The 27027-nt window shown below is 41.6% G+C and overlaps 1 protein-coding gene across 2 annotated transcripts; it reads right to left on the bottom strand.

The window, feature by feature from the left end:
• Positions 1 to 11: 11 nt before the first annotated feature.
• B3GALNT2 (beta-1,3-N-acetylgalactosaminyltransferase 2) lies at positions 12 to 27027 on the bottom strand. Of its 2 annotated transcripts, none has more exons than XM_082306468.1 (12): positions 26849 to 27027; positions 16394 to 16541; positions 14956 to 15056; positions 13645 to 13838; positions 12188 to 12283; positions 7721 to 7831; positions 6977 to 7058; positions 5514 to 5697; positions 3709 to 3834; positions 1044 to 1203; positions 557 to 613; positions 12 to 151 (listed from the first exon to the last, which is right to left on the bottom strand). In XM_082306468.1, exons 1-12 carry the CDS (start codon positions 26949 to 26951, stop codon positions 17 to 19), a joined length of 1497 nt encoding a protein of 498 aa, XP_082162594.1. In that variant the 5' UTR covers positions 26952 to 27027; the 3' UTR covers positions 12 to 16. The 2 variants fall into 2 exon arrangements, with proteins under 2 accessions (XP_082162594.1, XP_082162595.1); XM_082306469.1 differs by having other exon boundaries at positions 6977 to 7055.

The raw sequence follows: 27027 nt of genomic DNA, 5'->3' as shown, positions 1-27027 counted from the left end.
TTCCAAGGCAAGTCCATCATCTTTCCTCACATCTACACGGATCTCCACACAGTTCCTTTAATCTCCAGAGCTCTCTCAGTTCCTGTGGAGAATACTGGGGGGAAGACAGCATGCCGCTCTCGCATGTCTTCTCACACAACCAGAGACTATCCTGTTCGAGAGAGAACCATTTCAATAGTTTTTCTTACAAAGAATTTAGGCTTCAGCAATCTTTACTTCCAAGAATTGGGTTTTCATCGTTTCCAAACTTTGCACACAAAGGTCACCAACGAGAGGTCTGTGTCCCTCTCGGATCTCCTAGATGTATTCAGAGAACTTGGGGCGTGGGGATGGGGGCTGCTGGGGGGCAGGGCGTGGTTTGTGGGGGTTCTGTGGTTTTTCTTTTGAACACATTTTAACAAGTGTTTTCTGGATTTTAATCCAATGGCTGTTTCAATTTTTCTTTTTTTTTTTTTTTTTTTTTTTTAAAAAGAAAAAGCATTTCCTCTATTTTAATCTACTTGGAGCAACAGGCATGTTCTCTTTCCATAAGATCAGAGAATTTCTTCAGACTTACTTGGTATCTCTTGGGTCCTACAGCTGCCATCCAGATGCCCATACTCACATCTTCACCCTGAGACAACACGTGAAAATAAAAAAATACAGATATTAGCACCAGAAAAGCACGAAGCATGGCTTTGTGAACTAGAATAAGTTGCATCATGTACCAGCAGTAAGAAATGGTAACTACAAAAACCTATGTCTGACTATTTTAGAGGTGTTAAATTAATCCTCCCAGCTTTCCTGTGATAATACATTGTTCTCAAAAGAAGACAGTACAAAACCCACCATTACAGCTCCAGAGGTTCTCAGTCCAAAACAGTTGTGCTTTGACCTAGAACAGACACTAAGCCTAGTGACCAAAACCACAGCAAAAAGCCAGCATCAACCAGGGGAACCCAAGACTAACACTTGAGCAATGTTCTTCCCAACTCATCCATCCAGTACACGGGCTGCTCCCCAGACCAGTTTAAGGTAGAAAAACTGAACCAACGCGTTACTACCTGGTACGTCTTTAGTCTTTCAGCGTTGCTTGCCAGCCACTGAACAATGTCTTTGGAGATGACGTAGCCGGACCCACAGGCAAAGGCTGGATATGCAGGACTTGGGTACTCCAGCTCTTGCCATTTCCCAGTTCGATCAACTGCCCAATTCAGTCTGAAACTGAAGACCATGTTAGACGTGAGATGTTTATACAAAGCCCTCTGTGAAACCTATGACCACTGCTAACAACTGAAGTAACAAACACTGATAATAAACAATATTAAGAGGAAGAAGTAGGCGGTGATCCTGATTATAGCTCCCAGCCTTCTTTCCCTAGGGCACACATCTAATCCAGCACAACAGCTGAAAGTGTGACTGTTGTTTGCCCTCAGTCTTGGGCAATGAGGGAAAGTTCTCAGAACAGAAACAAACGCAACATTGACAGTCAGGTCTTCAACACGCCTGCACCCGCTGCTGGGTTTTGATCCCAGTAAGCACAAGCGTCCTTAATTATGTTCTGTAACTGGCACATCTGTGTCCAAACCCCTTCTGTTAATCAACATGACACAAAGCCAGTGCCTCCGGCAGGCAGGCACTTACAGCGATGTTACACAACCCCTCTTTCTGATAAAACTAGTCGTTGCTTAAAAACCAGAAAGCAAGGCAAAGTACTGGGGTTTTTATATACCTTCTCTAAGCTGTTTTCCAAATGAAACTCAACAGAGCGGGTGTTCAACAAAGGCTGCCACCCCTGAATTACAAAAAAAACCTTCCTGGCAACCGTCTTCTCTAGGGAAGACGGTACATGCTACTAGAGGCCTGCAGAAAGCCAGCAGTGCTCTGACTGCCCAGTCTCTCCATGCTGACTGCCATCCCCAGGCAGCGTGGCACAGCCAGCTTTAACGCGCTGCCACGCCACGCAGCACTACAGGCCCTGCTAAATTGCTGTGTCAGGCAGTGAGAAACACCCTGCTTTTCCTGCCCAGGAACAGGCTGCGATTACACTCCTCTCACCTGACACGTACTTCACGCACGCACAGCTAAGTGGTATAACCGTGTGTCAGTGCAGCAGGATCTCCCCTTTTTTGCAAACAGGTTGAAGCGTTGCTGAATTCAGTCACGAGCACAAGCAGCTGAAAGCTTTAGTGAGCTACTAAGAATCGTCGCCTCAGACAACAGCCCCGTAACGGGAGGAATTACAGTTCCGTTGCAGAGCTGTTTTCCGACTCCACACATTCGCAGCTGAAGCTGACATGTTAAAGCACCAAGCAGATAAAAGTCACATCTGATACCCGAGTTCACTTTAGACTCAGTATCTTCCACTCCAGTGAGTCACAGCAGGAAGGGTGCAACCCCCTCGAGACTGAGGGGCACCCGCTTTGCTTGGAAGGATTCCCCAAACCACTCAGAAGACTCCTCTACACTCAGTGGTTACCCACAAAGCTGACCACCTAACTAGAAAACTAGCCAAGGAGCAGGCCCACGGTAGGCAGCAACACAAAGGCTGGGGTAGGGACACGAAGGAAAAGGAGGGCAATCTCTTTAGTATGACATCCTCAGCTCTTACAGCCAAGACCGTGTTCCAGAAGAGCTTTCCCTACAGCAGCTGGAAGAGCAGCCCAGGCAGCTTACACATAGTGCTATTTTCCCTTTTGCAAGTTGGTTTCCATCTTGTCATCAAGTTCCTGAACTTTTACGTTGCTAGAATGAACCTATCTTACCTTCGCTATTAGCCTTGCCTTGTGGAAAAGGTAGCCCCAAGAAAATTTAGCAGGCACCAGGCAATCAGGGTTTTTGTACAGGCTAGAGAACACATGCCCACCACTCGGATCTTGGAGATGGTCACAGGATAGCCAGCTGTTCTGCACACTTGAACGCACACACACGCTTCATTAAATCACCTTACGAGCAGGCAACAGTCAGTACCAGATCTGTGAAGCAAGACACCTTTAGCAGCAAACGACAGCTTTTCTTTTGTAAGCAGGTAGCAACAGGAAGACACATCATGCCGTTGTGCTATATGGAATGTTACAGCAGCGCGGCTTTTCTGCTATATTGGATGTTATACCAGCGGAGCAATGCGTTCCGTGGATGGAAGGGAAGGGAAGAGATGGACTATTTTGATCCTCCTGGTTATTCACAAGTGTAACGCAGGCTGGGGAACTTCACTCAAGAATTCATGAATCAGACCTACCACTTCAGACAGCGGCAAAATGGGTAGCAATGCCTGTCATTCACAGACTTCAAAATAAAGTGCAGATTATAAAGGCAATTTTGTCTCTCCTGTTTACCCCATTTCCTCAAGCCCACCAGAAAAATCATAGTGGCTTCAACAAAAAAGTCATGTTTGCAATTCTAGTATGTACTTGCATTTTAACTTTACTGTACTGCTGGAATACTTCTATTTCCTTGAGTACCACGACCAAGACACATACAAGACATTTTAAAACTAGGTAAGGTATTCAGCAAGTTCAACTCATTGTAAAGGCACACACTGGAAAGCTATTGTAAAGTACTGATTTCTGTATTTTGAGATTCAAAGTTCTACACATACAAAAGTCCTGCCTTTTATAACTGGCTTCCATAGGCAGAAGAGGGGAACCCACATGAAAACAGACTCAAAGCAGTAAACCATTCACTAAAGACATGATATCTCTTAAAGACAAGTTAAAAAAACCGACTCACTTTCCCCACCAAATGTTTGGCCTGTCCAATTTTTTCTGCATTATCCTGTCGAAAACAGCCTCCAGATCAATGTAACAGTCATCATCTGTCTTCAGCAACAAATCAAAACTCGTTGATTCAACTGTCCTGTAGCCAAAAAGAAAAGTGATGAGATGCTGAGCTGCAGCCCACGAACTAGTTACACAACAGAACACTCCGCAAAGGCTTTTCGGGAAGCAGAGGGGGAAGGAAGAGGGAAGGAATGTCTTTCCTACCCTTGACTTTTAAATGTTTTCCCTATTGACCAAGGCTGAGTGCTTGTCCTACAGAAAGGAGATGCACCTGCATCCTGTGATGATCTTACAACATGTATTTGTGTGTGAGCTGAAGAAAACAAACGTGAAGTTTTGTTCTCTAGAATAGATGGTGGATTTACTAATGAATTTGCCTGAAACAGTATTGACCTCAGAAGGATACGAATCCCTTCTGATGAGGGCAGCACAGCTGCTAAAAGCCAGTGGCTACATGTCAGCAGCCTGCTCTTCAGGGTGAGACAGTCAGTGCAAGGGCCATACAACCGTAGAAAGTTGTAAGAAACATCTGTGGAAACAACTTGGTACTTACTCTTCCTCAGTAAAGCACTCTGTCAAATATGAAAAAAGTAATCTTTAACTGTCTGAAATAGTTGAATATCTGTCACTTGTAAAATAACCAAAGAGGCTTAAGATTCTAGGGATTATTCCTTGGTTGATTAGCAGACATTGTTTTTAAAGGGTAATTTCTCTTAATGAGAAAGGCATTTTCCTTAAGCTTGTTATTACTAAATCTTGAAAAATTTGCTAACCTGTAAGAAATGATCACAAAGATCTAAGTCCTGACATTTAAACTCTCTTTTTAGAACTGAAAGCATGGTTCAGTTTTTCAGTTACATTCATAACCATGAAATTTGTTCAAATAAGTGCATAATCTTGTAAGCAACTAAAACTGCCAGCTATATTTCTTACTCCACAGCAGCATCAATTAATTGAAAAAGTTGTCTCAGAGTAATGGAAAGAATTGCAAATTAGAAGTAATAACTTACTAGATTCACCACAGACAATGTAATACACTACAAAAATTCTTCCTCTCAACCTTCCATCCTCCCTGTACACAAGCTCCCTATCCCTCTACTCAGCACTGGTGAGGCCACATCTGGAGCACAGCGTGCAGCCTTAGGCTCCTCCGCACAAGAGAGACGCGGCCATACTGGATGGAGCAAGTCCAGAGAAGGGCCACCGAGGTGACTGAGGGACCGGAGCATCTCTCCTATGAGGAAAGGCTGTGAGAGCTGGGACTGTTGAGCCTGGGGAGGAGAAGGCTCATCAATGCATACAAATACCTGAAGGGAGGGTGTAAAGAGACGGAGCCAGGCTCTTTTCTGTGGTGCCCAGTGACAGGACAAGAGTCAAAGGCCACAAACTGAAACACTAAGTTTACGAGATGGCCAAAAGCCATCCTTTAAAAGACTAAAGCTACTAGTTTTCAGTCAGAAACAAATTAAAAGAAATTGCAAGGAGACATGAAAATTTTCACACCTGGACTCTTGCCTGTCTTGCCAGCTTGTGCTTATTTGAGGCACCAAGGGTCAAGCATTCAAGAAATACAGATCCTGTGACTTTATTCATTAGATACACTACGTGCCCCCAAAATTGCGAGAGAGAAATACAACTTGGTGAAGTAAATCACATAAGGTATGTATGGAACCCGTCAGATAACGTAACATGCTGGATCTACATGCACTACAAACAGCAACATTCCTAAGAGAAAATGCTTTCTTTTCAACTTACCATCGGTAGAAGTTCAGTAATTTGGCTGGAACATTTCTATAAGTGTCAATAACATCTACAAAAACAATATCGTCAAAGGTACTGCTTTCTTCCTTCAATAAAGTATCTTCTTTTTCAAGATTTTTTATGTGACTTGTAAACCTTTCTGGGCGAGTATGGAGGCTTTTTAAAAGAGCATCACCTTCTGAAAGAAGCAGCACCCATCGTTAAACAAAGATGCATACCTACATACTATTTCACATGCTTCTCTTGGATCATACACAACATACTAACAAAAATGAAGCTGAAGAAGTGTTCAACAACGTAGTTATGAAAATCCTACAATTAATTGAAAAATTTCTATGAAATGTTAAAAGTTGCATAGCAACAAATATATTTTTGCATAAGTTCTGATACGGATTACACAAAGTTTAAGGTAAAAAAAAGTATTCTCTTCCTTTTTAAGGTTCTTTATACTAAAGCGCTGTCTGGGACTTCACTATTACTCTTACCAGTACAGTAAAAAGGCTACTGTTATATCAATTACTCCTAAGCATATGTATCTAGCATTAAAAAATAAATCCCAAAACAAACAAAAAAATCCTATGCTAAATATAATCAAACTGGCATTGTTTTGATGTAGCATAGGTAGTGCCTGCTGAATTTCATCACATAACTGACTGTAGATAAAAGCTAAAAAGATATTGCAAGAATACTGAACTTCTTGGTAAGGAGACAGTTTGTGGTTCTGAAGAACTTTTTGACAAACAGGATGGCAGGGCTTTAGCACACCTCAGTTTAGGCTCCTAGACAGACAACAGGACTGCCCAATTTGTATCTGCCAGGCCTAACTACAAAAACACAGGAATAACGCTCTGAAAGTCACTGCTTATGTTGACTATGATGGACCAATAAGAATACATCAGCTCTAGTGCCATGTGGCCGAAATCTTAGACACTGGAAAGGACTCCTATAGGGTCTGTTAACATGCTGCTGAAATAGGTGTAAGCCAGCAAAAATAGAGGTGGAAAAGCAGGCTATGTTAAGTAGTCACTGTTTGTCAGTAGTTAGTAATAAACGTTATGACACAGTACTTCTAATTCTAAAAGTAGCAGGACTGGAAAAAAATGTGAAAATTATCAGGGAAAGATTTCTCGATGACCACATTGCACAACATTTTTTAACTTGGGTTTGGGTAACAAAAAACAAGGACCAAGAAGAAAGTCTAGATAAAAATGGTATTTCTGTTAATAAAAAGACAAAGGGATGCAAGTCAATGGGAGTGACTGACAGAGAGCAAACAAAGAAACCATATCAGGACACTGACATTAGGCATAAAAAAAAAAGAAATTAATTGTTTCTACTAAAAGAAAACTTAAGTTGATCAAGTTCATAGAGATAGCACGAATTTTACCTCGGAAATGTAATGTTAAGTTCCTGTTTTATCATAACATCAAACGTGAGGCTATGTTTTGCAGACTTACCTTGAATAGTGTAGATAAAACCACCTGCTATTCCCTCCACACCTTCTGTGAGTTCATGTGGCAGTGACCCTTCCCCTGCCTGCTAGAGACAGATTAATTGAAATAAATAAATTAGTTCATCTCTTATTATTGATGTGTTTTCCCCTATGATTTCAGGTGTGAACTTTACTGGCAACTGAGAATAAAATTAATTTAAAGCTCTTCTGGTTTAGGTACCTGCATAACTAGAGACTAAGATTTTTAACTGTAAACTTTTGTGGCATTTTTTGAAGTTTCACATGGTATCACTGAAACTTTTAGAAAACCTGAAGTTGAGAGCAAAATGTAAAGTTATTCTGGCTAAATTACAACAGCATAGCATGTTTAAGCAAGCAACGTTTTGACAGGAAAAGAGATGCGCTGCCAAAAAAGCAAAAAACAGGCTTAATCCCATCAATTGGGATTTTAGCACAGGATTTTTGACGCACATTTTGCCATCTCTGATATACTGATACTGCTTCACACCTGACAAAGACAATAGGTGAACTTTACTCCCTTCAAAATTAAAAAAAATGCCACTTACTAGCATCATTTTTTGCATGCCCTTGTCCTTTTCCCAGGCAAAGCAAACTTCCCCTCTGAGACAACAGGAGAAGTCCAACTGAATTAATGATTTACAGAGAAACACAGGAAAGCAAAATGCCAAATACCCAAGACTTATAGGAAAAATAGAAACATGGTGGAAGGGAAGGTGAGGTGACTCACTGTTATGACTCTGAAAACACCCCCTCCATCATTCACCATCACTTTATGAAGGTTTCTTGACACAAGGCCCTGAAGATCCTGGCTTTCCCACACAATGGTACCTTCGAAACTCTGTTGAGAGAGCAAAACTGTTATGCAGGTATTCAAAGACTTCAAAGGATGAAAATCAAACAGTTTGGGGTTTTTTATGTTGAAATAGTCAACTTCATGCAACACATAGCTTGAACACACAACATAGACGTTTTACTTCAGTAAAAATAAATTACACATAAAAGAAATACATCTACAAAACTCAGTAACACGTAATCATGCTTTTAAGACTAATATGAACCTCTGTATTAGGAACATTAAACTTTTAACAGAAGTCTAGTGTAAAAGGCTTTGGCCTTCTAACATCATTAAGATGGCATTTAAAGGTGACTTGAAGTGAATTCTTAAAAATCAACTATAAAACCCTGCATTACAAAGAGAATATGTTAAAACAGATTTGGAAATAAGTGCTGCTTTTTAGTTATCTGCCAAAACCAGAGATCAGAGACTCAATCCTGACATCAGCAAAACTCAAAGGAAAATACAGCCACCTTTATCCTGGCAAAGCTGTCACAAGCTACTGTAGGAGAGTCACAGAACTCTGACCTCACATCTTGGCTGGTAGGGAAAGGAGGAGAAAGACAGGTGAATATCTTTAAAATTTTCTGGTTTTAACTATCAATTTAAGTTATGTCACTCCATGGATTTTTTGTGTGTGTCTGTGTCTGTGTAAATTCTTGCATTTCTTCTCAACTTGAAACTAATCCACCTAACAGTCCAAGTGTTACTCAAGTCTTTTATATAAGACTTCCCTGAAGACCCCTGAGAACATGCAAAGGGACAAGTGGTATGTCGTACAGGTAAGAATACTGGTAGTATTATATTTTTTAATTTTTTTAAAGCAATTTCACCCTTATGACAAGGTAGTATAGAGTAGTTGTAGGGTTATTGTACTTCTGACTGCTAGATGACCGCATTCCATTTTGCTTCTCCGAATTTCATAGGAAAAACACTGGTGGCTAGTGTGGACCTTGGAACAGAGAAACAACTTGTTTCAACTATTTGTAGATGCATCTCTGTTGCTGTAGAAAGTCTGTTTACTTGTACTAACCTCTCAGCTCTTCCCCATTTCAGCTTCCTTGTACTCCAAAAACCTTCTCCAGAAACTCTCCAGTTACTGACACACCATTAAGTCTAGCTTAGAGTTCAGCTCAATTCTTTGCTTTCCTCTAGAAGTAGGTCTTAACATCTGCAGCAGTCTCAGTATTTGATGACAGCTGTGTATTTCAGAAGTCTCCCATCTATTATTTATAATGCCAGCTTTATAATCTAATAATGGAGCTAGTCAGTTTTTATTCAAGCCTGACTTGCATGCTCAATAGCTTCCCCTTGTTTATTTAATTACCTGTCAGTTATCAAAACAAATGGACCACTACTAAGACTTTTTTTAGTGGCAGGACCCCTGAACACCCTGCACAGTAAAACCCACTTGCTCAATTTCTCTATTTGCAGTGGCTGTCACCTCCCATTCCAATGTTTTTTGCTGTAGGGACTGGGCTCTAATCGCACTTCTGTGCCTTATTTACAGACACAACCTTTGGTAAGTTGTTTAGTGAGCCTGAGAGTCCTTTCACTCCTCAGCAACCAGAAACATTAAAATTCTCACCACTGACTATTACTGATACTGACTTCAAACATGTACCAAGAGTCTTAATCAGTTATTACCAGTGAACCTCAGTGCAAGGTGTTCTAAAGCTGCAAACCATCATTATTTTCCAGGTTGAGAGACTTGTAAGCAAATTTTCTAATGACTTTACCCTTCAGCTATTCTTACTCTAAGCTGCTTAATGAAAGCTGAGGCCTGAAAATGCTTAAAGCAAAACATTAGCGGCACACCTGAGACTACATCATCTGTTTTTCCCCATTTAAATTCCAGCCTTGTTGCTGCCAGAGCGCAGTGGCATTTACAGTGAATACCGAGCAGGTGTACTGACATAATGCAGCCCTGCCAAACTCCTTTCCTAATGTTAAACAGTGCTGTGCTTTTTGTGTCTCCAATTACTCCCCATTAGTAATACAGAGTACGCATAGTACGGAGCGTCTCATTTTCATGCACGCAGCCCGCAGCTTTTTGACAAAATACGTGCATTGCTAAGACTTGGCTGTAGGAGCCCCTGTGTGAATTTTAGTTATCTGCTAGTGGTTCTGCTCTTCCGCGCTTTCAGTCGTCACAAAGCTGAATGATCGATTCTGTCTTTGACAATCTGGCCTGCCAGATGCTTATTCTAATGCCGCATTTCCCTTCCCTTCCCCAAGACAAGCAGAAAGAGCAGTACTTCAGCTGGAAGATGAATGAAGCTCTTCAGCAGTCTGTACAATCCGTTACTGCTTGAAGGTGGAAAGGCAGAGAATAGATATTGTCTCAGAAATCATCTTGTGACAATTAAACAGTTCACTACATTTACTGCACTCAAACAAGTAGATAGGAACATGTGGGCGTTCTATCTCCTCTGAATCATCTTGTATGGTTCAGCATCCTAAGTATCACAGGAGACTACATGCTGTGCATAAGCCCTATTAATCTACGTTAGAAACATCATGTTATCCTGTAAGCATTCAGCGCATGACACGGATCAGATTAAGGAAGCCCACACAAAGAAATATATGAATACTAATACTCCCTTTCTAAATGAAATACTTCCCATCTGCCTTTCAGGAAAAATGCAATCATTTACAGCAAAATTACAACTGCCTAGAATTTTAGTATCTTAGAACAAAATCTTACAGGGAAAAGGCCGACATCTTATACTACCAAATTCCTGGGTAACCAATACTCTTTTATAAAAAGTAAAAAAACCCTGAATCATTTTGATATCAAATTAGGTTGTCAAAACATATGCACAAAATACTGCAAGAGGTCTTCTCACCCGAAAGCTCGCCTGCCAGCATAACAAACTTACATAGCATTCAGTAAAAAATGTTTAAGATGATAAACCAATTAATCAGCTGCAGATTCCCCTTAAAAGGAGGTTTCCAAATGCATTCTTATAGAGCCGGGGAAATAAATCAGGGATTAAACTGGCCCCAAATGTCCTCTCCTCCCCCCTTCAGTCTTCTCTTGCTCCATTCTTTCATAAAACACTTAATTTCTTGCGTAACAAAACAACCCAGACCCAAAGACAACTTACCGAAATAGCAGCAAGGGTCCAGTCATATAGGAGAATATTTAAATGAAGGGAAACAGCCTAAAATGGCAGCTGACATATCTAGGGAGAGACCGCTGGTCCACTGGGAACAATTCCTTGTACCTGGGAGGGTCTGCTGAACTAGAATTCTCATTCTGAGTCAACTTGTGTTCACTAAACCTTCACCATAACAATATCAGTTTTTCTCCTACCTATATTCTGTTCCTTCTGGGTTTAATCACCTTCCTTCCTAAGCAGCCACAAGTAGGTTCTATATCCCTACACCAAAACCCTACTCTTGGACTGCACCTCCAATCCCAAAGAGATTTAAAGAAAAAAAAAAAAAACAAAAACCAGGGACTTTAGACCCTGCCTCATTAGCTTACCTAATGGTATCTCGGGACAAGCAAGAATGCTAACACTTTCATTACTGCCCAAAAAGCAGTCTTCTCCCAAATTTCTGAGGGGCACCCACTTTAAAAAAAAAAAAAAAAAAAAACAAAACACACACACACACAAAAAAAACACCAATAAAAAACCCACCCCCCAAAAAAACCCACTTCAGCCAGCCATAGGATGGTGACAGGTTTTAAAAACCCAAATGTCAGTCTCTGTGCACCACCTACTCCATCTAGTATTTTACAGATAGACCCTACTACAGATCTTCTTGAGGTTTTGAGTCTTGTTTCCTTGCATAGTTCAATGAACAAACAATTCCTCACAGGTCTGCCAGAAAAGGAATAACCAAAATTTTAGTAGCCCTCAAGCAAGCACTTCTTGATTACAACTATTCAACTAATACTGCCATTGCAAATGTAACACAGAACATCTTGCTGTTATGTCCAAGGCATCAGAAGCAGAAACCTCTTTTCCCTATAAACCTGTGCCATCCTCCCCTCCCTGTCTTGTTTCCTAATGTCTGAAAAAGCAGGAGGGAGAAAGAAGCGTCCCATTCTCTAGTAAACTCACACAGAATCGAAGCAGGTACAATTTTCATTCAAAAACTGAAAAGGTTTCTGAAATTGCTACTATTTGCCAATGCAATTTTTTAATCAATTTGTAATTTTCAGGCTTTTGCTTTATAACTACTGGTGATAATGAGATGGTGAAAAAGAAATTCTGGGGTTTAGCATATCCCCCTCAACTAGAGGTTTTCACTCGCCCTTTTCTGCCTCAAGCAAAGGCCAGTTTTATCCGTCAGTCTCTCCGTCTGACTTAAAGGAACTGCAGGCAGTTCCAAAACTGCACATACCTCTGGCAAAATGAACTGCTCTACTGGCTTGTACCACAATCTGTTCACTTGCACTCCACAGCTTGGTGGACTAAAGCGAGCACTGAAGAGAGCTTCCTGTGAACAACAGAAAAGGAACAAAAAAAAAAAAAAAAACAAAAACAAAGCACACATTAAAAGAGCTGCGAGATGATGCAAATCATCATCATCTCAGTTAGTTACAAGGGAAAGAGGGTTATTGATTGTATAAAACTTAGTGGAAGTTTTATTCTCACAACAGTCTCACAGACTCCACAGAATTCAAATGTTGGATTGATACGGTGGAAGCAAGCAACAATGGAACAAGAGTGCAAGTCCAACTAGAATCCAACCAACAGAGCACATCAGCTGGAAGACTCAGACTCATCTCCCAGTCTACAGATTTTCTATCTTATGTTTAAATAGCTGACTACTATTAATTGCAACAGAGGATGCTGACCCCTAAAAATTGCTACTATATTACGTAGGCCACCAGACAGCTCTTAGATAACAACAAATGACATAAAGATGCTGCATTGCCAGATTCCCAATCTTCAGAAAACAGTCTCCAAGCACTCCTATGATACTAATTTTTCTCCTTCACTGGAAGTAAAAAGCTAATGCAGATCAAGTTGTTAGGCTCCCAACATTTAGAATTCTACCATTTATCAAACATAAACCTGATTACAGTATACTTTTTTGCTATTATAAACCAAACTCTTTGGAAGTTCCTCACAAAAGCTATACTTTGGTATGTTTTCTGTATCTAATTTTAATTATTAACTTAAATTTAAAATTCTTTCTACTGTAGCATAGCCAGAAGTCTTGAAATTGGCCTATCAAGTTATTGGTAGAGATAAATGCAATATACCAAATGCAACAACATGCTCAATGATTTTTTTTCCCCCTCCAGGTTAGTACTGAGCTATTCTATCAAACCCATAACAGCTTGGGAGTGGGGGGAAATTATCACTGAAGTTTGATTATTACCTGTAAATAATACCAGTTTCTAGAAATCTCAAAATGTCTTGCCAGAAGACAAACAAGAAAAAATTAGAGCTGTCCTGCATCTCTCTGGTTGAAGTCACCAAATGTGTCTTTCTGCACATGTGTTTTAAAATATATTCAAGTTATTTTTTATTCCTTAATACCTATCAATACTTTAGAACCTCAAGTGCAATCAAAATTGTGTCTTGGAATTAGATATAAGCGCTCTTTCCAAAGGGCATTTAAATTAACTCATAGCACTCTGTGAATTTCATCTTTTGCATGTGTGTATGTATATCTGTGAAATAAGAATTTACAATGCAACAGAAGAAAAATATAATTCATATGCTTGTCAGTTAAGTACCTGTCTTCCAAATCATCAACGCAGCATGTTGCTTTCTGCAAGAACTTAATCCACAATAAAGAGACAACATGTTTTAGTCCACTTTCAAAAGATAACTACAATACTTTACCTCATGTTCTGCCTGGTACAGTTTTACAGTGATGTTCCTCTGGAATCCCACCCCATCCGCCTCATAAAATACCCCAAGACTGGTAATGACAATGGGGTAAAGTACACGAAAGTTCACACTGACAATTCTGTCTTCAGATAGCACAGAAGGTATGTCCTCAGGGAGACTGAATGCTTCAATTTCCTGATTCAAAACTGTATGAGGAAGAAAGGACAGAAGTAATGTGAGAAGACTTCATAGTTCTTGAACTGGATACACAAAAAGCACACTGGATACACACAAAACTTTCTGATTAATTAGCATGGCTTGCAAGCGCACAAGGATAATCAAATGCTGGAAGAGAAGAAAATACAACTGGCTGCAGACTGCAGCAAGGCGAAACTCAGAGTGATGCAGCAATCTGCCAGCTACCAGTAATTGCAAGTCAATGCCTACATATCCACAGACAAAAGATTAGAAACACAATAAATCCACAGAGTGAAGGCAAAAATGCTATTTGATTGCATGAATATCTGTATATTAGCATATTAAAATAATTATTCATGCATCAAAATGGCATACACCTCCACTTAATTCAGCTGCCTGCTTTTTGGCATTATCTCCTCCCTAAGCCCTGAGGTACCATTTATTCATGGGAGACTGGTTAAGCAATGGATGTTGCCATTCAAAGAGAAAGTAACAGAAGTTACATTTTATGGCGAATCATAGCCTAAGTGCCAAGCAGTCCTTAGTTAACTCGCAGTTAAGGAACAAAAATTAAATAGAAAAAAGGTGACAGGAGGAATTTACAATTTTAGTTCAGAATTTTTGTATGGCAGCATTTCATTTTTTTCCCCATGGTACATTTCTTAATTTTTCCCTCTCCAGGGCGGAATCTGAAAAACTTATCAGCCAGACTTGCTTAGAATTCACTTTGTCACCAGAGAAGTCCACCTCACACTCAAGACTGGTGCCTTGCTACTGTTTTCACAGATGACACTGGACCAGGTCATTCCAGCTCTCTCCAACTTCATTTTACATGGGGATCGAGTAAAAATGCACGTTATATGGCAGAGACTGTCCCCCAATGCAAGGAAAATGCAAATCCATTAGAAGCCAATGGCCTCCCCTTCACACCCCCAAAAGATATCTCACTTTCTTGCCTGCACATGGTACTTAAAGGAAGGTTATGGAACTGTTAAGACAGCAAGTTCTAGGTGGCATTTATTTTCAAGACTGGCTGTCTCAGTTAAGCACCCCGAACTACTCTCATAATGAAAGACGATTAGTTCTAGTTCAGATCAGAGAATTTTTAAAAGTTCATTTCTATACCTGGGTTACTGATGTTCAGAAGTTTGCAGGAGTAGGGGTCTTCTCTGTCCTCCACTGGCACAGCACAACCATGCGCACCTATTATAAACTTCACAAGGACACTAAAATAATTTGGTTTTATTAACACCAGTTCTCTTCCCTCCTCCCTCCACCTTCAATAAACTTATTTCATCACAATGGCCTGTCTTTCACAGGATTAAGATTTTGAACCCCTTAAAAATCAGCAATGAGGGTCTCTACGTAGAGCGATCATATTAATCCCCTCATAGGAGCTCAATTTCAAACCCACATTAGCCTTTTACATTTCATAATGAGGGCACAGGAAGATTGGCAACTAGGAATGGGATTCAAGACAGCCAGCACACTAAAGAGAAAAAGACCTAAGGCAACACTGAAGGATCCTGAAGCCCTGCCTTTCCCTACCTGGCTTTGTTACTAATTCAAGATTGTTTGAATATTCTGCATTCAAAAGGCAATGAAAAAAAATAATAAGAAGAAAGAAGACACATAGCATCAAAGGAGGAACAAGGACTCCAGACTATCCGTTACAATGAAATGTCTCAACTTGGGGTTGTAGCAAAACAACAGGTTGCTCTTTCCAGCCCCAAATCATGGTTGTGCCACAGTCAGGAGACAACAAGCAGCATGAAGAGCAAAAGGATCCACCTTAGCCCAGTCTTTCACCTAGCCGCTAAATATCCTCCCGGAACTCCATATAAGCTATGAAAGGTCACATTTTTAGATGACTTAAGTAGCTATGCTTCACTCCAAACTGCATGCTGACACCAAATTTGTTAACGGTAAAAGGCTTTCAGCGCAAGGCAGGTACCAAGATGTGAGGCCTATCAAGATGACAACGCTTCTAGGAATTAACTGCAGCAGAACTTTCTCGGCAAGAACAGAGCTGTCTGTAGGCTGTCAGGTCTATGCAAGCAATCAGGAAGGGTTCTGCTGGTCACTCACACTGCAGCAGTTTGGTGTACCTGGTGCAGTGGGAAATAAACCTGAACTTTACAGTTGAGGCTGTTGTAAGCGTTTTTTGTGGTCCTCTCACCAAATGTGATCCTGCCCACTTTCAAGTATCCTGGATTACTAAGCATTTCAAGTTGCATGCTGTACAAAGCATACACTGCAACACAAAAAAGGGAAAGTCTTATACATCACTAATGAATAGTGGCAGCTAACCGCAAAAACAAACAGCAGTGAACAGTCAAGCAATTACATTTTATTCCTTGTATAAAAAAAAAGAGTTCCAGCCCAGAATAAGCAGTATTCTTATATGTTACTAAGCAGATCAAATCAGAGTACAAGATGCTCACAAATAAAGCAAAAAAAGGACATACTTAACAAAATAAATAAATTATTAAATCAAGATATTTAAGCATTATAGTGTTCCCCCCCCCCCCAAAGCCCCAAATTACAAAACACTAGAGATTACCGTTGGCTCAGCGCAGGATGTTGTTTCAGGTGCTTGAACCAAGTGTTCCTTATAACGCTGCGCAGTTCATGATTGTGTCGAGCTGACAAAACACCTACAATAACATCATAATGTTTCAGCTTCCACTGAGGAAAGAAGGCCAGTGGACCTAGAAATACAAAGTGACAGAGATTTATTATATGCACGTATTACCACAAGCCTGAGTTGCAAGCAACAATTAAAATGCATCTCAAAAGCAAGACTACTGGGAACCTGAAACACTAAAAACAAGAAGCAGAATTACTATTGCATTCTTGGTTCAGAATCAGGGAAACATTTTCAACGTGTCAAAACCTTCACTAGCAATCTAGGAAAACTTTACCGCAACGAACTAAGCAAGTCACTGCAGGTAAACAAAACTAAGAAACTATGACTCACAAAGCAGGCAAGAACGTAGGCCTTAGTTTTGACTGACAGCATCTTCCATTCTTTAAATATTTGCCTGCCTGTCTTAGGAGCAAACTGCCCCCTGACAACGTGCTCTTGCTGGGCTTCTCTCTCCTATCAGCCATCAGAAATCAGGCAAGACACAAGGTCCTACTGTTGCCTCTGCAAAACTCTTGAGCCTTCTGCTTGCTCACTGATACCTCCTCCAGCATGATTTACCCTGAAGTCTGGAGGCTTGTCACCACTGGTACCAGGCCTTCACTATTGGAATTCACCATTGTTCTACCTAGAAAAAAAATACTTAAACAAGGCCTGTCAGATTCAGAAATATGCCCATTTCCCCCCTTCTTTTTAAAACTGCTGGACCATCCTTCTGCCTCACCATTTCAGTCTAGTACGTCAAGGCCTATCGTTTCTAATCTTTTGAAGTTGAACACCGCTCTGCCTTCACAGAGGGTATTACATCCCTACAGAGGGGAATGCTCTGGCTTTATTCATAGCTGGATGTCACTGTCAATACTTGTAATCCATGATGTAGCTTGTGCTGTTTTAATTTAGAGATCATGAAAGCTGGACTTGATTTCAAGGAAGATTACGACCAGATAGAGACCTGAGAAGCTCTGGCTTTGAGCCTGCAAACAGTCAGGCAAGTAGCTAAAGTGAATTTGCATAGTTTAATTTATCAGACATTCTAGAGTTAAGAGAGATTTATATTTAGCTTTAGCAAAGGATTGCTTTCCCCACATCTCACTATTTTTTTTTTTTGCATTAGGCTGCAGATAAAGAAAACAAATGTAAATGTGAGGGCCCTCTAAACTACTGCATACAGTATAGACAAGATTTTTTAAAATCTAATTTTAAAGAGACCAAAAATATCTCCAAGTCTGTATTGTCTACTCCCACTAGAAAGAGTTGAATTATAATCCAGATTCTACCTTCTCCACCAGCATCCCCTTTGTCCACTTTGAAACTGAGAAGACAGATTGGTGTTGTTACAACTGCTCGCTAACCTAGGACCCCGCAGCACCCACCACAAGAACTGCTGTGCCGAATCACACCAGACGTCCACCTAGCTTTATATTCCATCTTCAGTGTGCAGTATGCAGTGGAGAGGCCTCGCCCTTGCTCTCCACTGAATCAACACCAAGGGATTCCAGAACATTTTTTTTTTGCTTTAAGGGCTATTGATAATGGCTTGCACGTGACTCCCTAGTCCCAAAGCCAAATAAAACAGTGCTCTGCAACTGATTCTAAGAACAGTACAAGAGCAGGGAAAGTACAGAGCGACGTTTCCATGGACAAACTCTTCCCAGTCTATTTCCCACTAAATATTTTAATTCTAAGCACGCAAACACTGATTTTCAAGAAAAAGGTTAAGTTCCACAATTATTTAAATGAATCTGTACTGACAACAGCTACCAGCTTATCAATAACTTAAGCTGAACATTAACCTATTAGGAAAGTTTACATCAACTTATGCTCAGAACGACTCAAAAACCCAAGCAGCAAGCCACTAGTTCCATTCCTCGTTTTTTCACTAAAGTCAACTGTTACATCTCTAATAACAACCATACATTGAACTGGTGGCAAGGTTCAGGAATATGATTCGTTTGCTGACAGAGCTAAATACAAAACTACTGCCCTGTATAACATCTCAAGAAACTTGTAAATCAAACACATTGCTCAATGTGAATACAATTTTAGTTTTCCTTTATGCTGGTAAATACCAACTATCCAGAGGCTCCGTATGTCTTCAGAGGCCATCACATAGTCAAGATCTGCCAGGTCTCCACGACAGCAGAGGTACATGAGACAGCCACACGTTTGTAAGACTACAGCATTGTAGCAAATTCCTCTAAAGTCTCATAATTCTCTCTCACAGTCCCTTTTCTTTGCTGGCTCTTCTTCCATCCCTTGATTATTCTTTAAACAGCCTCTGCAGTCTTAACTGCAAGCCTTCCGACACAAATCTCACAGGAGGACTAACGTGTTTGTAGACTGCACATGAGGTATTGTTTTTTGGTTTTTAAGATATCACTTTTAATTAGAAGCGGAATCATTTTATTAAACCAAAATTAGAGAGAAATAAAACTAAGAGCAGAAGTCTATGGGGTGACTTGACTCAGAATAGCATAAACTGGCTTAAATCAATTTAAAAAAAAACTAAAAATAAGCTACTCAAATCAAGTATACATACTTTTAATTAGTTTATATTTTAAAATGAGTGAAGCTTTTCCCTATGTACCATTCACATGGGAACAATGTTAATGTAACAGATGCTTCAGAATTAATATCCTACTGCTTTTAGAACAGACAGCTCTTTCATGTTTTAGGCCATCTTCAGCCTATATTCAGAAGATCGTCTTCTCTGTCCCAAGGGTTATGCCATTTTACTCTTAAAACCACTGAAAATGAGAAAAAAAAAAAAAAAAAAAAAAAAAAAGAAAGCTTACTTTCACAAAAACCTAATGAATAAGTTCTCTGCTTGTTAGCAAACGTTTCTACTTCCTATGGAAAAACGTTTGCTAAACTTTCAAGAAAAGAGATTCATGTGTCTCTCTCTGAACTAGCATTATCAAAAAAGGGGTGATAAAGTCAGAGATACAGGGAAAAAAAAAGACTAAGACTATTATTCATTTATAAGGATAATTCAGATATGTGCATATATATACTCTGATGCAGCATAAGTTAAGAGAAAACATTGCTGACCTCCAAGTCAATAATAGCAAAGTATTTATACAAGCAATCAATACTTGCGACTGGGGATCAAACTTTTTTATCATATGTTCTATTTCTGTGCATTCTTAGGCCAAAATTTTAAGTCTTGATAATAGGCTTAAAAAATACATACTATATCACTCTTACCTTGCACTGGTTGTGCAAGATAATTAAGCCTTTACATTTTCTAATTACAAAGACAAAAAAAACCTGTAAAAAAAAGGGGGAGGACAGAAAAAGAAAAAAAGCTACATACCACATTCCACGATAAACCCTAAAAGTGTTGGTAACTAAAGGAATGCAGAAGGAGAGGAAGCCTTTCCAATTCAAAGGTCACACTATCACTAGTTGCATTGCTTTTTAATTCTTACTGTCTTAAAGCTGCATCGCAGTTGTATTGCACAGCCCAAGACTTCTCAGTGGAACATAAGTAGCCAAATGTGCAATTCCTACCCTACACTCAGCATCAGGAACAAAATTGCATTCACTTTGCTGTTTTGCTTGAGGCCCTTAACCCACCGCACAAGCTACAAAAACATAAAAGGAAGCAGCCCTTTCTCAGCTGCTGAGATCAATTTAATTTTGTACAGCAACTGTAAGGAGTACTTCTGTCAGGTCTAAGACTAATGAAGTCCAGCCTGCCAGAGTCTTGTGTCACATGGTTAATAACAAGCTCCTGCTGAAGCTTTCTTGGGCTGGGGTATTTGTAAGAACAGGCTCCCACATAATTCTCTGTTGCCTGACCATACACGTATTTCTATTAGTACAGTTTTTCACCTCAGTACGAGCTGCAGTAAGCTCTCACAGGATTCTTGGTCACCAATTTTCGCGAAACTTCATGAAAACGCTGGTCTTTGGGACCTTCACCTGCTTGGGACCTCCACCAAGCTTGACTGAGAACTACCAACAGATCAAAGCTAGGGAGAGACGCAGGAAGAGGTAAACAAGTGCATATATAGAGCACAAAGCTGTGCCCTTAGAAGACAAGGCTAAAGATGCAGAGGTGTGTCTTCTTCCGAGATGGCCATGGAAAGAGGTCAGTGCTAACAGGCAGTCTGCTGGCCCTGGTCAGATTTTAACCACCTCAGCAGCAGTCAACGGCTCTTGAAGTTTTTCAAAATCCCAAACTACAAAGATTAACACGCATCTCTTCTTTCTGTCAGACTGATTCTCAAGTAAAATGTGAAGTTAAGCTGTTAATTATATTTACTGTCATTATAAGGAGATGAAAAGATTGAGAGATCATTTAGCTTGATTTTGTCAATAAACAAGGTAAATATGATCTTGCTACACATATCTCTATTGATGAGTCCCCTACCAACTACTAAATTTGCCAGTCATTTTCATTCAAGTTTGACATAGTGTGCAGTCCCCAAAGTGATTAAGATCCCACATTTCACAGAACTGGACTGGACAGAGAAAAGACTCCTTGTTAGTGCCCGCACTGAGAAACACAGCAGCGTGGGCTTACCTGCACTATCAGGCACCAGAGAACCTCCACTGGAGACTGCTAGAATAAGCGAGCTCCACAGAAGGCTGGGCTTTGTATCTTCTGCTACCCATGCAGCTACCTTTTTTTTTAAAAAAAAAAAAAAAAAAAAAAAATCAATGAATGAAGCTAAGTAGGCCAGTTATTAAGAATATTCTCAACTAATCCACTTCATATGATAAAACTAAAAAGGAACAACACCCCCCAAAAAGCCCCCACACATTCCAGGTTATTATCTCTGTCTATTCTTGTGAGTTTGCAACCATATTGCTGTTTTTAAATGCCTTTCCCTTTCTTCTGTGCTACTCTGTGAAAGATCCAAACAAACAAGGAGGAAGGAATTAACTGAATATAAAGAAGGTTTGTATTCACAGAATGCTGACACACACAGAAAAAGAACAAACCAAAGAGCAAAAGCAGCTCTTTCCCCCTCTCTAATCTTCTTCGCTTAAAGTAATCTGCTATAGCTCATCTGCATTAGAGGTTTCTCTGCAAGCAGAGCTACGTGACCCCCCCTGCAGTACCTACTTTATACCAGAGCTAAAAATCACCAAGATGTGCATCCCTGATTGTTGCAAGAGCACAGTGCTCCTTGAGACAGACAAGACTTTAGACAAGCTTTTAAACAAGCATTACAGATTCAAAGATTTGGCACTGAGAGAATTCAGATCAGATTCAGACAGATTCAAAGAGGAAAACCTCTGTAGGCAGATTTTTTTTTTTTTTTTTACATCAACAGCATTCCCTTAAAGAAATAGAACAGCAGGGTCCTTCTGAGTTGCAAAGTGACAGTAGTAATACTGGTGGGATGATGGTGCTCTGAACACCATTTATGATACAGCACTTGCACGCTTCTAGACAAATCTGGGAACAATGGCCAAAGCATCAGAAGCACAGACACAAAAGGAATAAAGCAAATCCTTTTTGCAACACCGAAACGGATACTTTTTTTTTGGGGGGGGGGGGGGGAGCACAGCACCTTTATCCTTTGAAAAGTAGTTACCAATCCCTGATGTCACGGAACAAAAGCTCCCAAGGAAGGCTGTTTACTCCCTTCTGGCTGTTCTACTCAGTGGGCAATTTAGGACAGAACTGGTGAAGAGCTTCCCTCAGCCACAAACCACGCTCTCCAACTCTGGCAGAACTGGTACTCTTTGCCTCCTGCTCCAGTGCCAAAACACAAAAATGCAACTCCAGTGCTGCTCGTTAGTAGTTTGCAAAGTCTCAGCCATCAGTCCACAGAATAACTGCAAACTCTAAAAAAAAATCCCAATTCAGTTGCAAAATACTGTCAGCTTTGTTGTGGATTCTTTGTCAATTATTTCACACCATTTCATTTCATGAAGTTCTTCACTATGAGGGTGGTGCGGCACTGGAACAGGTTGCCCAGAGACGTTGTGGATGCCCCTCCCTGGAGGTGTTCAAGGCCAGGTTGGCTGGGGCTTTGAGCAGCCTGGGCTAGTGGAAGGTGCTTCTGCCCATGGCAGGGGGGTTGGAACCAGCTGATCTTTAAGGTCCCTTCCAACCCAGCCCGTTCTATGATCCTACGCCCATCAACGGCGAGGGGATGGCCCATCCCTGGAAAACAATGTTATAGTAAGATCTCATAGATCAAGGCTGGGAACAACTGGCACTTCAGGCAGAACTGCACAGCTACTGCCAATGCCAAACCTGACCTGTTGACGGAAGGTTTCCACGACCATCAGCCTATTAGCCTTTACATGCTTACGAAAGATGAAATAACTTTGTGACCAAGCGACATACTACTCCCTGACAGACAGGCTTAACAGATTTCAAACAACATCTTTTCTTAAGAAAGTATCACATTTTGCCAGAATTTCTCCTTACAGAGCACGGAATCACTCATAACCTCAGAGGTTGATTATACATTTTGTTATTTCAGTACTGAAAAGCCAAAAGCAGGTTAAGCTCTCCCTCCTTCTCTCTCACCTGTCACGTACACAGTCTAGTCCATGAGGGAGACAGCCCTAATTCTGCAAAGCAGATCACTAAATGCCAGCCTAACCAACCCTGTATACGGTTCCATTAGGCCAGTGCTTATAGAAGTACGTGCTGAACCACAGGACAACAGATGGCATTCAAGCAGTTTCTAGAAAATGGTGGTTTTTAATACGTTGCATAATTATTTGCTAGTAAAAGATTGACTCCAACAAAACCAAAAGGGCCAATTCTTAGCTGCCACACACCCCCAGAAATGTAACAGGAATAACGTCTTAAAGGGCATTAGCATCAGCAAAGAAGTAGCATATTCCATTCAATGTGTGGGGCTTTCTGATTAGGCACTGTAACTGAAGCCCTACCATGAGTAATTTCCTACTCAATAAGACTTGTGCCATCAATTAAGACACACAATTAGCAATGAATCCACCTGGAGTGCTAAAAGCAGGTCTGTCTGTTCTTTCTCAAGTTTCTGAGGTCACTTTATAATTAGCATTTATCTAAGATTTTTACAAAAATTAACTAAAGCTTCCTACCCACGAACTTCCTTTGGATAGCACTTGTTTGTAACCAGTTAGACAAGGACTCCAATTAAACCTAAAAGCGTGTTCTTGCACAAGTCTTGCTCAGAAGTATGAATTACAGTCCCATTAACTGATGAACAAAAAGAAAGCAGGGAGCCACCGAAGTCAGGACACCAACGCAAAGGCCAGTGCCTTTAGTTTCGGAACTGATCCTATTTATTTTTTTCCAATTAATGAGCACTGTCTACAAGAAGTGTACTCTATCTTCTGTGATACCGAGGTGAAAGTGATCATGAACACAGAGAAAGTCAGAATACTGCACTGGGAGAGACACAACCGAGGGCCAAAGCATGCAGGCAGACTACAGCCCTTTCACATGGGGTAGTTAAGAAGAAGGTTTTACTGAAGGAGGTAGTTCCAATAAAGGAAGAGAAGTAGATCGAATGAGTGACGACTGGGACGCTGTTTGCATTTAAAATCATCTGACCCATAGACAACAAAAATGCATTGCTTTCCAGAAGCGGAAAGCCTATTTTGCCAGTAGAAATTAGCAGTACCTGAATTGCTCAGTTTAAGTAAATAAAGGTTCAAAACAGATACCTTTGATCTCCATGGTTACATGATGGAGGTGTACTTGAAGGAGAAGAAAGACCCTTTTAACTGAAAAGCTTAAGGACAGAAGGGCATAAACCAGTTGCAAGTAAGTTTAGGCCAGAAATGAGGAAACATTTCTAATCAGGACAACAAGCTTCTGGAACGGCCTCTTCCTAAGACTGCTAGGAATCCAAGTGAACAAACAAAAAGCCACCCCAACCCATCACTAAATAAATGTAGGCTGCCCAGCTGCCATTTTAAGACTGAGATCAAGAGCTGCTTATTAGAAAAAGTAAGCAGAACCGATGGCCAGAGATGTCTATTCCAGTCTTGTGTTAATGAGTCAATGACGTCAAGGTAAAAAAAAAAAAAAGAAAAAAAAATCACTGAAACAGGTTATCAACTTTTTAACAAATTTCCATTTGTGCACATGCACGTGATGACTATTGAGAGGGGAATTAAACTCCTCAAGGAACAGAATTCCTGTTCACTCTGCCTTTGACCTCCACTGGTAGCTAATTTTGCAACTGTTGAGACACTACACAACTGTTGAGACACACATACATTACACAGAAATACCAAAGAATATATGCATTTTTAAAATGCATTTACAAATAATGCATTTTTATGTCACGGCTATTGTAAAACACTGTCCCAAGATCAGATTTAATTTTTATTCATACCAGTGATTGCAGGTAGTAGGTAATAAAGAGCAGCTGGAGAAGTAAACAAGAAAAAAAAAAAGATTACTCAATAATCAAATGAAACAAGACTGGCTTTATCAGGCAGTACCAGATCCTCTTAAATAGTTTCAGATTCAAGAAGCCTTTTAATAAATAGGGACATTTCTTACTCTTGTATACGAATTCACTGATGTCCCTAAAACACTCTGAATGATAAAAAAATATAACACAGAAGACATCAGAGAGAAAAGAGGTCCTTTAGCTCATCCTTCTTTCCTTTGCCAAGGCAGCCGTATCTACAGTTTGTACATTTTGCTGTACTTTGAAGGCTAAGTGGCAGACTTTTCCTTAAATTATCATGCAAGGATCAGGCCTACAAAGAGACAGCACATGTACAGTATTGAGCATTTTCCTACGGATAATGGAAGTTCTCTTTTTATAAGAGGCATCCGTTTTTCTCTCCTCAGTGTGAATACATTACTCAATAGGTTACAAATAAATAACCCTTGCACAAACAAAATGTACACTTACTCTTTCAGCATTAAAAAAGCACTGGTTTTTTTTATCCTACTTATCCTAACATTATCCAATGCAACATAGTTTCACAGTAACAAACACAAATTCCAATAATAACTTCTTGAAACAGTGACTCTCTGAAGAGCAAAGCTTCTTCCCTCCCTCCCCAACTGAGAAACTTCTGGATTTTCTTTAGGAATGTTTTGTTAGTGGAAAACACAGTTCTGCAGGAAAGGTCATCATGAGATTCCACATTGCCACTTCCAACTCCACATCGATGCACTGCAGTTACAAAAGCAGCACCGTGAAAGATGAGGAACAAAACCAACCAGAGAATTCAAACGCACTTCAGGCTCACAACTAGAACGCTCCTTCTTCCACAATGCACGTGTGACCACCGCTCATTTGATGTGCAACGGCCAGAATACAGACACAGGGACGGACACCCGTACAACTCTGCGGCCCTCAGACTACCCACGTCAGCTGTCTTTGCTCCTTTCACACCTGCGTTATCAATCACCACTGGAATTCAGCAGTCTCCCATTGCCTCACAGGTGTGTACGCTCTGCACAGGCACCAGTCGCAAAGTGCGGCTTTGTTAGTGAGCAGGCTACTGGGTCGCTAAACAGAGTTCTAAGCAGATCTCAAGGAAAAAAACACCAATTTTTCCTGATCATTTCTTCAGACGTCCTGTAGAGCATTTCTTAATGTTCTCAAACAGCACCTATGGGTAGCCGAGAAAAGTTTCTGTTCCAGCAGGTGCCTGTTTCTACCAGGCATGCAGATTTGCAGCCTGAAAACTACAACGCGTTTTACGAAGAGCACAACGCGAGCCCTGCGGGGTCTGACTTCACACCCCGTCCTACGAATAGCTTTTTGCACCGCAGGGGTTTTAAGGACCGCTGAGGCAAACGCGGCACAGCGCCAAGAGCTGTTCTGAGGACCGGGGACGACCCGACGCAAGTGCAACGGGTGGGAAGGTCTTCCCCACGCACCTCAGCGGGAGCGGGAGGGCGCCCGCGGCGCGGGGGGTCTCGGAAGGGGCTGCCGCCCCACAGCAAGCTGCGGCCGCCGCCGGTACCTCCAGCTGAAGCCGCAGAACCAGCGCTGCTCTCCGCAGCTCGACGTAGCGACTCGTTACCCGCCGCCGATCCCGCACAGGCGCTCCGGGCGCTTCTCCCCGGCGGGCTGCCCCCGAGCCCGGCAGCCGGCAGGCAGACCCGCCGGGGGAAGCGCTGCCCACAGACACAGAAACGCCGGCACCGCCGCGGCGTTAGGCGGCGGGGGGACGGCCCCGACCGTTTAACGGCCACAGCCTGCCCCCCACACGCGCCCCTTTCCCGCGCGGGCCGCCGCCGAGCGGCCCCTCGCCCCCCGGCCCCGTTAACCGCCCCGAGCGCCTCCTTCCCGCCCGCCCCACAAGCGCCCTGCCCCGCCAGCCCCGCGGCCCCCGGCCTCCCCTCACCGGGCTCCTGGGGGCGGGGGAGCCCTGCCCGCCCAGGGTGCCCGTGCCCCGGGCAGCCCCCGCCGCCCGCCCCTTCCCTACCTGCCGGGTGCCTCCCGGGGCCGCCGGGGCAGCTGAGCAGCAGCCAGAGGTGCAGCGCGACCCCGACCGCACAGGGGCACAGCAGCACCAGCCAGTTTCGCATTGGCCGCCGCAGCCAGCCCCTTCCCCTCCGCGCCGGCCTCTCCCAGCGGCGCCGGGGCGACGGGCCGACTCGGCCG

The sequence above is a fragment of the Platalea leucorodia genome (assembly GCF_965183815.1).
Source record: "Platalea leucorodia genome assembly, chromosome: 3".
Classification (NCBI taxonomy): Eukaryota; Metazoa; Chordata; class Aves; order Pelecaniformes; family Threskiornithidae; genus Platalea; species Platalea leucorodia.
The sequence above is the reverse complement of the archived record's forward strand: the minus strand, read 5'-3'. Positions and strand labels throughout refer to the sequence as shown.